We start from the raw sequence: 13763 nt of genomic DNA, 5'->3' as shown, positions 1-13763 counted from the left end.
TCTCTCTCTCTCTCTCTCTCTCTCTCTCTCTCTCTCTCTCTCTCTCTCTCCTAGCTCTTTTCTTCATAGTCCCACTGGAACCATTGGCCAGCCTCTTGTACTTTGCAGCTTGTACCTCTCCTGACTAGCAGTGCCTCTTAGTGCTCCTCACACACCCCAGGCTCCATCCCAGCTTAGTGTCTTGGTTTGTGTTCTTCTGACTCAAGTGCATTTTCAGGTCCTCTTCCAGAATCCTACCAGATCAAGTACACTTTTATTCATTCTTTTCCTTACGAGTATTCTGGAATGGTTAGAGTAAGTCCCTTCTGTTTCTTACCTTGCATGTGTTATTGCTGCTGAGGCAAACTTTTGTTCTATATTTGGTGAGTACAGTTTAGCATTGTATTTATGTTCCTAAGAAAAGTGACTATTCACTTTCAGATTAAACCCAGAACACTTCAGTAGAGCATATGGGAATCGTCACCTCATGTTCCCACCTTCCTCTCCACCTTTCCCCGGCCACTCCTGCCCATCCTGCTGATTTTCCTCACACTAACCTCTGGCTCATCCTCAAACATTCCTTGTTCCTCACACTCTTTATATATCAATCCTTCTTGGGAGTCCTGCTTAGTCTCCTTGGCTACCTAGCTAAGCTGTAGTCTCTCTCTCTCTCTCTCTCTCTCTCTCTCTCTCTCTCTCTCTCTCTCTCTCTCTCTCTCTCTCGCTCGCTCTCTCTCGCTCTCTCGCTCTCTCGCTCTCTCGCTCTCGCTCTCTCTTTCATTTCTAATTTCTTTTAACCATTTGCTAACCTATAGTTTTTGTTGAGCTTCATTTCTACTATCTCTGCCCTTAGGAGCTCCTCTAAGTTCCTTGAGGCTATGTTAGGGTTTCTCCATAGCCATCCCATGCATACCTTCCTCAGAACTTAAGCCATACCTTATGCTACATATCAAGACTTCTGATGAACTCCCTCCTCATTCCCTGCCAGGCTCAGCTCCTTGATGGCTGTGAATCTATATCTTCTCTTTGGTCCCTTTAATTTCTCACTCAGTTCCAAGGGTGGAGGCACCAAAGGATGGTTCTGGAATGAATGGTTGTAGCTATTGTTAATTTTGGTTCATATTTCTACCATAAGTACAGTGCTCCATGCATGCATCAGCTGGGACAGCTCTGGGCATGTAGTAGGTACATCATAAATACTTGCCTTATTTAAATTAATGGGCTTTGGTTGAAATTTCTTTTCCCCAGAACTTCCATGGAATCCTCTCCTTTCTCCTGAGATTGAGCTCACATGGTAAACAAGTTAATTCCTCTAAAAGCATGACTTGGACTGAGGAGGCTTGTTTTAAAAAAGCAAATCCTATGCTCTAACCCTGTATTTGGTTCTTTAGCTCTGGAATAGAGTACCTAAGAATGTCTTTTAATTTAGTTAATTAATAATTTTATTTTGGATGTTAGGGATTGTACCCTGACTTGGTGCATGCTAGGCATGTGATCTACCACTGTGCTATTTCCTTAGTCTGAAAATGATTTAAAAAGGAAAAAAAAAAAACAATTCTTTGTGACTATAGTGGTAGATTCTAAAAAGCACATTGAGATGAGCACTGTAGTGGCAGCGGGCATCTGAGAGTTTCTGTCTCATCTGCTGACTGATGTAGCTTGCAGAGCGGTTCGCCCTCTTTTCTAACTGAGCCTGCCCCTTATGTTTATCCAGAAACCAAAGATGACCTTGAACAGCTCACAACTGAGATCAAGAAAAGGGCTAACAACGTCCGGAACAAGCTGAAGAGTAAGATGGGAACACAGAAATAAGTCGGTGTCCACCACAGACAGACACAGCCTCTCAGGGCTCACCTCTCACCTGCCAGTCATCCCAGTCATCCCAACAGGAGTGACATTGCTTGTTCCGTTTTCACTGGAGGCTTGGGCACTGTCCCTGGACTGACCTTCTGTGTCCTTAGACATTTATCACCTCTTGAGTTCTCACTGGAGTCAGTTAGGAGGTGGGAGTAGTTGTATGTGTCCCACCACTGAGCGGTTGGTCATTTTAGCTTAGTCCTTCAGTTCTCTCCTGCTGCTTCCCAGCGCCTGTGTACATTTGAGAGGTAACTGCAGAGACATAGGCGCAGGGTCTGTCATTCAGTCGGCAGAAATTTTCTCTGTGTAGACCTTCTCATTCCTGCTTCCCTTCCTGGTTTTGGAGCACAGTTCATTCAGTAAAGTCACTGTCATAGCTTTAATCCTCCTGGGGCTCTCAAGCTCTTGCTTAGTTCCACAGCTGTAATCTATATTCCTGTCACAGTACTTGCTGAGTATGTGCTGTTGGTCAGAGAGGAAATCTGTATTATTTCTTCCTTCCCCAATAAATTACAACAGTTACTTTAATGGATAGTGAGGGGAAGAGCGCTTCCAAAAATTGTATTAATGTGACTGCCCCCTGGTTAAGCAGTTTGTTCATTTTTTGCCTTGGTATTTTAAGGATATTCAGGTTGAGCATACCTAATCCAAAATTTCTAAATGCAAAATATTCCAAAATCTGAAACTTTTTGAGTATTCAAATGACACTGTAAGTAGAAAATTCCATATTAAGCCTCATAAGTATACTAAAAATATAGTTCTAAATTATCTCTAAGCTCTATCATATATATGAAACACAAATGAGTCCTATGAGCCAGCCCTAACATTATGTATTTGCAAATATCCCAATTTTGACAAAATCTGAAACACTCCTGGCTCTAAGCATTTCACACAAAGGGTGCCCAGCCTCTGTTGCTACTTTTTCTGTTTTATAGACAAGAGGACAGATGGTTGAAAGAGTTACATGATTTTCCCCTTGTCACACAGCTAGTCCATGGCAGGGTAGGGATTTAAGTCTCAGTCCCTTGATGGCCTGAACTGAACTGAACTATTAGTTGTGTTGCTGAAACCTGGCATTAGCACAAGCTGATGGGGTCAAGTGTGTAGCTTGTGGGGGTGGACACTGATCTTTTGTGATTAGATCTCCCCGTTGTCCATCTTCATAGCCTCTGTGTGTGAGGATGGATAAGTAGGTCTGTGTAGAATAGGGTCTTTTGTAGAAGGAAGGATGGATATGTTGCTAGAATAACCCTCTCACTGCAGGCATGGAGAAGCATATTGAGGAAGATGAGGTCCGGTCATCAGCAGACCTTCGGATACGAAAGTCCCAGGTAACTTTGTTTCTGGTTTAACAATCATTTTCACCACTTTTTAAAAATTATTATTATTTTTACCATGTGCACTTGAAAAAAAAAGATTCTATTGCATTGGAACTGAGTTTGAGGAACCAGGAAAGGGGAACCATCCAGGCTGAGGCAGTGGCCAGGGCCCATTGTTCCCCTTGTCCCTCTCTCACATTCTAAAGGAGGCCCCTAAAGTACTCCCCTAGACTCTTCAGAGCGCACCTTCAACACTACCTTGTTTTATAGGTCAAGACACTGATTATGTCTTCTAAGGATTGTTAGTTATAGTCACCCAGTTTGGAGTCAGGCACTTTGGAGCCATTAAAAATGTGATCCTTGTCCTATGAGAACCTGGCCATGGTGGCTGCCTCACATAATCCCAACACTTTGGAGGCAGAGGCAGGAGGACTGCCGAGACAAGGCTAACCTGCTTGAGCTATAGTGTGAGAACATTAAAAAACAAAAACGGAACAGAAAAAAAAGGAGGGAGGAATCTCAGATGATGTTTGAGTGGTGCAGTAAATATTGTATAGCAGGAAAGCAATGTAAGAAGGCACCGAATCCATGGTCATCACATCACTGAAAGATCTCATGGTGAACTGGCGGTGGCCTTGGGTAATCAGTGGTCCCAGTGTAGACAGGCTCCGGCTCAGGAGGCAGAGCTTCCTTTTTTGAGGGAAATAAGAAATGTGATTAGGAGCGTGTGTGTGTGTGTGTTGGCAGCAGCAGAGATTGGTGTTGGTGGCAGCATTGGGATGAATTCAGGACAGATGTAATGGGAATACCCTACCTTGAGAAAAGAGTGCGTCGTTGGGTAGCAGATGCTAAATTTCTAGCAGATAACATGGTGTTACACTCCAAAGTCTTTAAATACTAGTTGAGGGAATTTGGAGTTGATCCAGTAGCTGCCCATCATTTGTTTCAGTCTACACAGCGTCTAGGGGGATATGATAGTCCTTTGGATATGAGTGGGGAAGAGGCGAGAGGCTAGGAAGTTCCAAGTTAGACTTTTGTAATGATTTAGTCTGAATTTACATGGTAGTAGTATATTTGGTAAAAAGAGGAATAAGTAGGCTTGATGCCGTGAGGTGGGCAAGGAATAAAAGTTATTGTTAAGGTCTGTTGAGAGAAAACGTTTATTTGTAAGCAAGAAACCTTGAGGTTGTCACTTGGCATACTGCTTATGGGAAGAGTAGTTGACAACTTTAGCCAAGGTCATGGTGGAAAATGCTACTGGGCTCTCAGGTTCTCAGTAATTCTTTTTGACTGAGAATTATCACGTGAGTTCAGTAAAGAAGGAAATGAGTGATGGAGATTGCACATTGAAAGAGGCTGTGGATGCTTCCCACAAATAGGAAAACAAAACTGGATTTTGCATTTTGGTCTTTTGGTTCCAAGCTCAGGAATGCTGTAGACTAGGCTGTGTCAAGGTGGGATAGAGGTTTACATCATCTCTGGGGGTCTACTTACTTAACGTTGTCCCCACAGCACTCCGTCCTCTCCCGAAAGTTTGTGGAGGTGATGACAAAGTACAACGAGGCTCAGGTGGACTTCCGTGAACGCAGCAAAGGACGCATCCAACGGCAGCTTGAAATTAGTATGTGTTTGAAGTAGGGCCATGTCTGTCCCCACCTTTTCCTGCTATGTGGTTGTCTATCCTGAGTCCTGGGAGAAGCAACAATGACCCTGCTACTTGTGCCTTCTTTATTCTATTTGGCACTCCAACGCAGAACTAATGCTATGGATTGATAGATCTGTAATGTGGTATCCTAGGTTGAAAAGTGGTACATTTATTGAGCCAAGGAATTTTATTGTTTATGGGATCCAGCCCTTACCTTACCTTCAGGGGAAGCCACTAAATAGTTGGTCTCCTGAGAACTCATTTTGCTGTTAAATGAGAAATTATATTTATGAAAAATGATGTAGTACTAGTTGCTGTGAGGAATTAAAAAATTAATAAAGCTATACTGTTTAGGAATTTAGTGATATGGAAGAATAGACCCTACAAGGTAAATGGCTTCAAGTGAAAGAAGCTATGTGAACAAAGGTGCTATCAAGAAAATGCAGATATGTTTGTTTAGAAGTGGCAAGTTGTCCAGGGTTGGAATGATGGTGTGTTTGAAGCTGCAGTGTAAGGTTGAAGTAAGGCTGCCCACAAATTGTGCACTGTCATGAGGCCCTTGGGTTCTGTGGTACGGTGGTTGGGCTAATAAGCAGTCTGAGCTGGAGTATGTGCTTAGGGTAGAGATTATAGCTGATAATGTTAAAGATGGATTGAATTGGAAGAGAAGTCAGAAGAGTCAGGAGGTTGTTGTTGTGGGGATAGTGTTTGGGAGGAAATTGTAAGTGGAGTTGTACTTATATTTCATTATTTCTTTTGTTACAAAGCTGGCAAGAAGACAACAGATGAGGAGCTGGAAGAGATGTTGGAGAGTGGCAACCCAGCCATCTTCACTTCTGGGGTGAGTGACCAAGGCACTCCTTTCAGTGGACAGGGATGAGCCCATGTGGGCTGCACTTGCAGCTCTGTAGGAGAGGGAACTTCTGTGGACTCTGAGGGCTGGGCAGGGGGCCTGTCTGTTACTAGGGTGGTTAACAGTCTGTCTGTCTGGGACCTGTTGTAGATCATTGACTCCCAGATTTCCAAGCAAGCCCTCAGTGAGATTGAGGGTCGGCACAAGGACATCGTGAGGCTGGAGAGCAGCATCAAGGAGCTCCATGACATGTTTATGGACATCGCCATGCTGGTGGAGAATCAGGTAGCTGGCGCGTGGGAAAGCAGGCATTTCCCTGTGAACCGGAAATAGCGTTTTGGAGGTCAGGTGGGGCAGGGGATAGAGAATTTTCCTCATGGGGCAACAGAATTCTAGTGTCTGAGGCAGAGTTGTGCATTTTTACTTATCAAGACTGGCGCCTTGAGCCACCTCAGTCTTGTTTTCTTGCCTGTACTTTCACAGGGATTCTAGTTAGTAGTGAAGTTTCATGTCATGACAGAACCTAGTCTGCTCAGCCTTATCACTGTTTTCTTTCCCTTTTTAAAATTAAAGGCATGGGCTCTTTGGCTGGGGAATGTGCGGTTGAGTATAGGATGCCTGCTTAGCATTCATAAGGCCTTGGGTCCAGGCTATCTTCTGGCCTAGGTCTACATAAACCAACCATAGCGGCATATACCTTATACTCACAGTACTTAGGAGGTGGAGGCAGGAGGATCAGGAGTTTAAGGTTATCTTCTAATACAGAACAAGTCTGAGAGGCAGCCTGAGCTTCACTAGACCTACCCTTCCTAAAAAAATAAAAAGGAGGTCTTATTGGCAATGCCTTGACAGTCTGCTGATAGGAACTATTTTACTGAAAGCTTTTTCTCTCCCTCTAATTCACCATAGAAGTTAAAAGCAAGTTAATTAATTTTTCTAGTTTTGCTTTTACACTTCTCTTTTCCTGAGCATTTTGGCACTTTTTTTGCTAAGAATCAGCAATAGACATGATTGAAGAATTTCTTATTAAAAGAATATTTTAGTGAAAGACTATAAAAACACTTATGATACTCAACAATTCATCCCCAAGCATGCCTGCTTGCATATAGCATTCATTTCTGTCAGATTGTTGGTCCCCAGTTCTTGGGATAGAGTTAGGTGTCATGTAGGGTCATGTTGCTAAGCAGCTTTTGCCAGGAACTCCCAGCTATTCAGCCATTGGGACAGAACTGGAAACTCTTGCTTAGTAGGTAGACCACGGACTGTAGTTGAAGCCTGAGCACAGGCTAACCAGTTGTTCATGAGTTCTCTGTCCTTTGGCACTCTCCTTCCATTCCCCCTTCTGGCCTTCGAGACTCCTTTCTCAATCCCTCTATTCCCACTTTTCTTTTTTCCTACCACACTGCCTTGCTGAGGATCTGGTTTGAGTTTCAAGTGATGGTAAGTGCTTTGCTGTGTTTACTGAGAGTCCTGTGGCAAAGGGGTGGGAATGAGAAAGATCTAGGCGGGTGAGGGGGAATTCTCAGCTTTAGATTCTCAGGAAATAACTGGAGTGACCAAACTTCCTTGATAGGAAGTAAAAGCTGGGGAATGGTCAGGATTCTTATTAAAAGACAAGTGTCTAGAGGGGAAGATACAACCAATAGCATGGGGAGACCCAACACCTGCTACTTAAGGGGCTTGGTAATTTTTCTAGAAGGACTTAGGTATTTTCTCCTGTTCCCAACCTGATAATTGCTGAATACCTTTATGTACTAGGCACTAGCTCACAGTAGTGAGTAAACTCAGTTCACAGTAGTGAGCAAACTCAGTTCACAGTAGTGAGTAAACTCAGTTCACAGTAGTGAGCAAACTCAGTGCACAGTAGTGAGCAAACTCAGTTCACAGTAGTGAGCAAACCCAGTTCACAGTAGTGAGTAAACTCAGTTCACAGTAGTGAGTAAACCCAGCTTAGGCTAGATGAGCGTGAATGACCAAGAATGGGTCAGCATCCTGGTGATATTCTAAAAATATGAGGTTTTCTTATTTTGGTTCATTCCTATATGCTTAAAAAATAAGAAAATTAAAGAAAAATGTGGGAGAGGGAGTCTCTTCATGTATATTTACACGTAATTATTGAGCACCTAGAAAAACTGCTTCAGATGTCTGGTATACTCAAGGAAGTAATCCAGTAGTTATTGAATGAGTGACCACTGTCAAGGACTGGGGAATTATGGGTCATCATATGGGGAATGGGAAAGCTTGCTATATGGAAGGCTGTGCTCTAAGGTTTCTGTATGTGCCTTGGCACTGAAGACTATACAGTCCTTCCCACATTAGCTGGGTTATTGTGTGTGTGGGGTTAACAGATGTGACCTGTGTCTTCTTTTTAGGGTGAGATGTTAGATAACATAGAATTGAATGTCATGCACACAGTGGACCATGTGGAGAAGGCACGGGATGAAACTAAAAGAGCCATGAAGTATCAGGGTCAGGCTCGGAAGGTGAGCTTTTCCTTCTGTCTTCAGACAAGAGAGTCCATTTTGTTTGCTGCTGCGCTTTCTCTCTCCTCTCTTCCTGTCTCTTTTTGTTGCCACCACATCTTGCATCTGGGGAAAGGGAGCCATGATTGACCGCATTGAGAACAACATGGACCAGTCAGTGGGCTTTGTGGAACGGGCTGTGGCAGATACCAAAAAGGCGGTCAAGTATCAGAGTGAAGCCCGGAGGGTGAGCGCTTCAATCTCTGCTTGTTGTACCTTCTCTACCTGTCTTTTGTCCCTTGTATACTCTGTTCTTGAGCCCATGTCCTTTTTTTCTGTCCTAGCCTTAGCCTCTTCCAAACCCCTACCGTAGCCTTTCCTAGACTTCCTTCCTTCCCAGGGTTCTGTGCATGGATCTGGCTCTCACCTGCTTTTGGCCCTAGACCCCACACTTGAGCAGCCCGGTAGGCTGGCCACATGGCCTGATTGTAGATTGTGAACCCTTAACACATTACAAAGCTCCTTGGAACTCTGGGAAAGTCTTCCACTTTGCCCACCATTCTTTTTCTTTTTCTCTAACTCGAACCTAGCACAGTTGCAAATTGTTATGTAAATATTATTACAGGGTCATGGAAGCACTTCCTTTCTCTACTTCGAGATGAAGTACAGGAGTTGGGCCTGGCATTCACATCCCACTAGTGTATTCTACCATATCTTTGTGCCTGTCTTCCCTTCTGGCCTATGCTCAAGAACTTTGAAGCTTCTGTCTTCATTGACTGTGGATGCCCAGATATGACAACCTCTGCCTTGTTTTGTTTTGTTTCTCTTGGACTCTGAGATTTTTCATTCTTTAGTTCATTCTCTTCCAACTGCATCTATCACGCTTGTGCAATTATTGAGGGAGTTGGCAAATTGTTTTCATCTGAATCTATGATGAATTGCACTTTGGACACCTATTCAGTATATGTAGTCGGAAGTATATAACTGGGCTTTTTTTTTTTTTTTTTTTTTTTTCGGTTTTTCGAGACAGGGTTTCTCTGTGTAGCCCTGGCTGCCCTGGAATTCACTCTATGGACCAGGCTGGCCTCAAACTCAGAAATCCACCTGCCTCTGCCTCCCTAGTGGTGCAGTGTGCCACCTCTGCCCGGCATAACTGGTTTTTTTAAGAGGACAGATGAATACATGTTGGTAATCAGAACTGTGTTAGAAACATTTTATGGATTGGTGAGGTGCTGCTGGAGACCTCATGATACTGATTGCCATGAGTTCACATATGCAAGCATGTGAACTGAGAGCTGTAGGTACTCCACACTTCCATTTGCTGGCACTGCTAGGCAAGAAGAAATTTAAGAAATGTAAAATATCCATGAGAACATTTTTTATAGAGAGATGTATGGGTTATTTTTCATTGTAAAAGAGATAAGAAAGGCTAAATTTTAGATGAGTTGCTATTGTCTTTTTTTTTTTTGTAATAATGATTTTATTTTTATTTCTTATTCCTTTCTCCAGAAATTGATAATTATCATTGTGGTAGTAGTTGTGTTGCTGGGCATTTTAGCATTGATTATTGGACTGTCCGTTGGGCTGAAATAAGAGTGGCCTAAGGGGCTGCTGCACTGAAATGTAAGTAGACCAATGGTTCTGGATTGGTGTCTCCTGAGGAATTAGTCTGGGATTTCATAATTCTACTCTTTTCTAATGACGTCACAATGGGCTTTAAAACTGTTGGCTGCCTTAATTCTTTAATTTCCTTAAAATTCCATTCTTGGGTTCTGGCTGCAGGATATGGCCAAGTCTTCTGGGATTTTTGGAGCCTGATTGCTTATTTCTACTTTGTTTTGTCACTTAGAACATTTAGTACCCCATTCTGACTGCCTGTACCCAGGAAGCATGGGTAGATGGTGGATGTAATCTGGGAGCCATCTTCTAAATTCTTAGTGGCCTTCATGGATGTTGGCCTTAGTGTTCCTTGTTCCTTCATCAATAAAACTGAAACCTTATGCTGCAGCCTCAGGCTTTAACTTTAAGAGTTATGTTTGTAGCTGAATGTTAGCTCTTGAATGAGGTACTTGATAACATTTTAAAGTGTTGAGTCATAGCAGAGAGACTGATAAACACCTTATATAAGTAACAGAATCCTCACAACATTCTTATGGGACAGGTAGTATTATTTTAAAAGTAGAAAAACATAAATCTTAGAGAAGGGTCAAATTCACACAGCTAATAGTGGACCTAGGAGAGTGCTTTACTACATCTTAATTTCTTTTTGTAAAGTGTTTATTATTGTCTACAAAGTCCAGTGAACTCTAGGCTGTCAACTAAAATTTATTAAGATATGGCTGGCTAGTAAATTAGGCTTAATAAGGGTGAGCATGATAAAGATGATCTAGTCATCCTAGGGACTTAAGAACCTTCTTTTTTTTTTTTTTTGTCTGTTTTCTGGATAAAATACTGTTATTTTTAAAGGTGTTTAAGATACAGACAAATGAAAGTTAACTTGTAATATTATTTTTCTTAACATGTGGCAGGTTCATACACCTAGTTTTGCATAGTTCAGACTATATTAATTATATAGTGCTTTTATCTAGTTAGAAAATCATAAGGATCATTCTTTATCACTAAAATCTTGTTGAAAGCTAATTTTCAACGTGAGGATATTAGCATTTCTTCAGTGTTGGAGTTTATATTATTTTGCTATTATTGAGTGTGGTGAAATTTTTCCTTTCTCTTATAAATTCAGAAACTAGATTATTGAAGTAATAGGCATGAACCTCTTTTTTATATTATTTTGCTATCATGGAGTGTGGTGAAAATTTTCTTTTCTCTTATTATAAATTCAGAAAGTAGATTACTGAAGTAACAGGCATGAACCTCTTTGAGAGTTGATGCAGACTTCTATGTTGACACTGAGGCTGATCCTTCATTTTACTTCAGCTGTACCCCAGTGTGTCACTGCATTTTCCCTTATGTGGCTGGAGATCTGGAAGTCAGGTTATTAAATCTTAAGTGAAAGATAACAGTGATAAGGCAGTCAAGCTCTCAGGTTCTTTTGATCCCCTTCTTTTTCTCCTGCTGTCATTCTAGTCTTTGATGACTTACTTCTGTTTCTTTAAGTTTCAGTTATGTGCCCAGTCTTGACTATCTCAATGAAAAGTATGGTATAATAATAATAATAATAATAATAATAATAATAATAATAATAATAAAAGATGTACTAGTTGTTATCTTTCCATATCCTCAGATGAAAGATGCCTTGCAAATTCATGGTGCTTCTCAACCCTCGTTCCTAATGTCAAGAATTAAGAATGTAAAAGACTCAATTTTGAAGAGGCTACCAATATTATTTTTAGTTGACTTACCAGGTCACGTTAATATTAAGTTGTGACTTATGGCACATTGTTCAATATTTCCTGGTAAAAGCAAGGTTGATCGGCACCTAGGAGTAAAATTAGTTATGAAGTAGCAGTGAAAATAACTTTATGGTTGGGTGTCACCATAACATGAGGAACTGTATTAAAGGGTCAAAGCATCAGGAAGGCTGAGAAGCACTGACCTAGAGGTTTTATTAGTTCTATAATAGCGTTATTTCACATGTCCAGTCTTGGGTTTGTCTCCGGGCTATTTCAATTAGTGTTGACTTCTGCATGCTCTTTTTTGTAGGCATTTCTGATCTTTGATCTCCACATTTGGGGTTTGTGGCTAATTCCCCATGTTTCTTAACATTGTTCTGTATACTGATCAGCTTCCCCTTTCCCCACCTTTCTTAGAACCAGATTTCACTCCAGCTTGGCCTGACCACTCTTGTCTCCAGATGGGAACAGAGTTTGAATGGCCTTCCTGAGAATGAGGGGGTACCTGTTACTTTATTTCCTTGTAACCATCCTTGGACCTGGCTCAGCAAACAATCTACCCCCAGAAGAATCTAACCTACCTGATGCAGTCCTGAGTTCTCATCAAAACCACCTCCCATCCTAGCAGCTGAAGTATCTTCTTCTGGACTGTGTGAAGCAACCCCGTGTATTGGTGTGTAGGTTATGCCTTGTGCCTTGGACAATCCCCATGAAACAAGCCAAGGCGCTGTATTTCTACCTCATGGAGTATTCTCCTGGAATATACTTTGTAGGGGAGTAACTAACAAAGTAGAGGAATTCTAAGTTTAGCAGTAGCATGGCTTGGATCAGAGCTCCTAGCTGGCAGGATGCCAATCCTTAGTTTGTTGTTGGATGTCCTGAAAACATGAAAGATTAATAGATGCCATTTTGGTCTTACAAGTTGGCTTATTTGAAATTTACCTTTTAATTAAGCTCTAACTTCATTGTGGGCCACATTGGTTTTTCTCTATATTCACTCTTGTTTATTTAGAGAGAGCTAGGTGACAGGTCCTCTGAAGCTACCATTGGCAAAGACTGAGGTTATAGAATTTGCTGGCTAGTCACTGTTAGATAATTGCTCTTTGTGAAGACATTATTTTGAGGCCAAACAGAACCAGGGATTTAAAACTGGTCCAGGGACAAGGTGCTACAGTCTCAGGCTCTGGAAATGTCAGTCATTTGTGTGTTCCAGGTGTAATTTTGTAATTATGTATGTGAGAGATATGTACATAATTGTCTGCCTCTCAGGAAGTAGGAAAACTAGAAGATACTATGACCTCAAAAAAAAAAAAAAAAAAAAAAAAAAAGGTAAACAGAGCTTGGCTAAAATTAGGTAGGGAATATATGCTTACCTCAAGTGAATCACTGTAGAAATGTGATTTTTTTTTTTTCCCCCTTGCCATCAAGCTTGTTTTCTGGATGACTGCTGATATGGGAATCAAGTGAGACCTTTGGAGTAAGGACTAAATTGGTTCTTATTGAAGTTTTCTGCATAGCAGATAGTGTGTAATATTTATTTACCTCCATCTGCTGCTTACAAGAGGGTTGTCTAGAGAACACCTCACAACTGTCTGATGTTATTTACACTATCCATGTGATGTTTGGCAGAAGAACTGGGAGGCTCTAGAGCAGTTCTTCCTGTTTTCTTTTGTCTCCTGTAATTCTTATCATGGAGGCAATAGCCTGGAAATCTTTGTTAGTGATTGCCACCCAGTGGTAAGCCTTAGACCTTTGGTAGTCCCTGCCAGTATCCCGGATTTTGGGTATTTAACCCCCAATTTAATGTTTCTATGGGACAGATGAGTAGTACTCTAGTGTAGGAACTGCCTATGAGCTTTCTTTTTAAAGGCGCCTCTTCAGTCACCCAGCATTCAAGACGGAGCCGCAGGGATGCCCTCCTCCCTGTGGCTGTGATGTCTGGCAGGACTGGCTCCAGCTAGGAGGGGAAACAACCCTTAGTGCAGGCCTTTTCTCTCCTCCTTCAGGCCAGCTGAAAGGTTGAAATGCCACATGTGAAGGGCTTTTGTTGTTTGTAATTTTTTAAATGTAAACTTGATTATTTTATTGCTAATTTAAAAATAAATGACTTTATATTGATTGCAAAACATCTCTGGGGCCATCTCTCTGCAATGTTTTGGTGATTTGGTGCCACCATGTGGTGACTTTTGGCAGAAGCAACCGTCACTTGCTCTAGAAGGAAGTATCTGTTGGAATGCTATTTAGAAGGCAGAAAGGACAACACACATCCTTGTGGGTCTGATTCTAAGTCTCTAACCT

The 13763-nt window shown here is 41.7% G+C and overlaps 1 protein-coding gene across 5 annotated transcripts in view; it reads left to right on the top strand.

Moving 5' to 3' along the window:
- Stx3 (syntaxin 3) overlaps window positions 1-13763 on the top strand; it is a 44313-nt gene that overhangs the window by 28224 nt on the left and 2326 nt on the right. The window contains exons 4-11 of one of the 5 annotated variants that reach the window (XM_021192871.2): window positions 1694-1768; window positions 3100-3167; window positions 4668-4776; window positions 5568-5641; window positions 5804-5938; window positions 8026-8136; window positions 9625-9738; window positions 11883-12793. In XM_021192871.2, the coding sequence (XP_021048530.1) occupies window positions 1694-1768; window positions 3100-3167; window positions 4668-4776; window positions 5568-5641; window positions 5804-5938; window positions 8026-8136; window positions 9625-9708 (656 nt within the window). In that variant the 3' untranslated portion in view covers window positions 9709-9738; window positions 11883-12793. Of the gene's footprint in view, window positions 1-1693; window positions 1769-3099; window positions 3168-4667; window positions 4777-5567; window positions 5642-5803; window positions 5939-8025; window positions 9091-9624; window positions 9739-11882; window positions 12794-13763 lie in introns of those variants that run through there. The other 4 variants (XM_029537806.1, XM_021192880.2, XM_029537799.1 and 1 more) reach the window with 4 other exon arrangements.

The sequence above is a fragment of the Mus pahari genome, chromosome 1 (genome assembly GCF_900095145.1).
Source record: "Mus pahari chromosome 1, PAHARI_EIJ_v1.1, whole genome shotgun sequence".
Classification (NCBI taxonomy): domain Eukaryota; kingdom Metazoa; phylum Chordata; class Mammalia; order Rodentia; family Muridae; genus Mus; species Mus pahari.
Note: the sequence above shows the minus strand (reverse complement) of the source record. Positions and strands in the feature narration are given on the sequence as shown.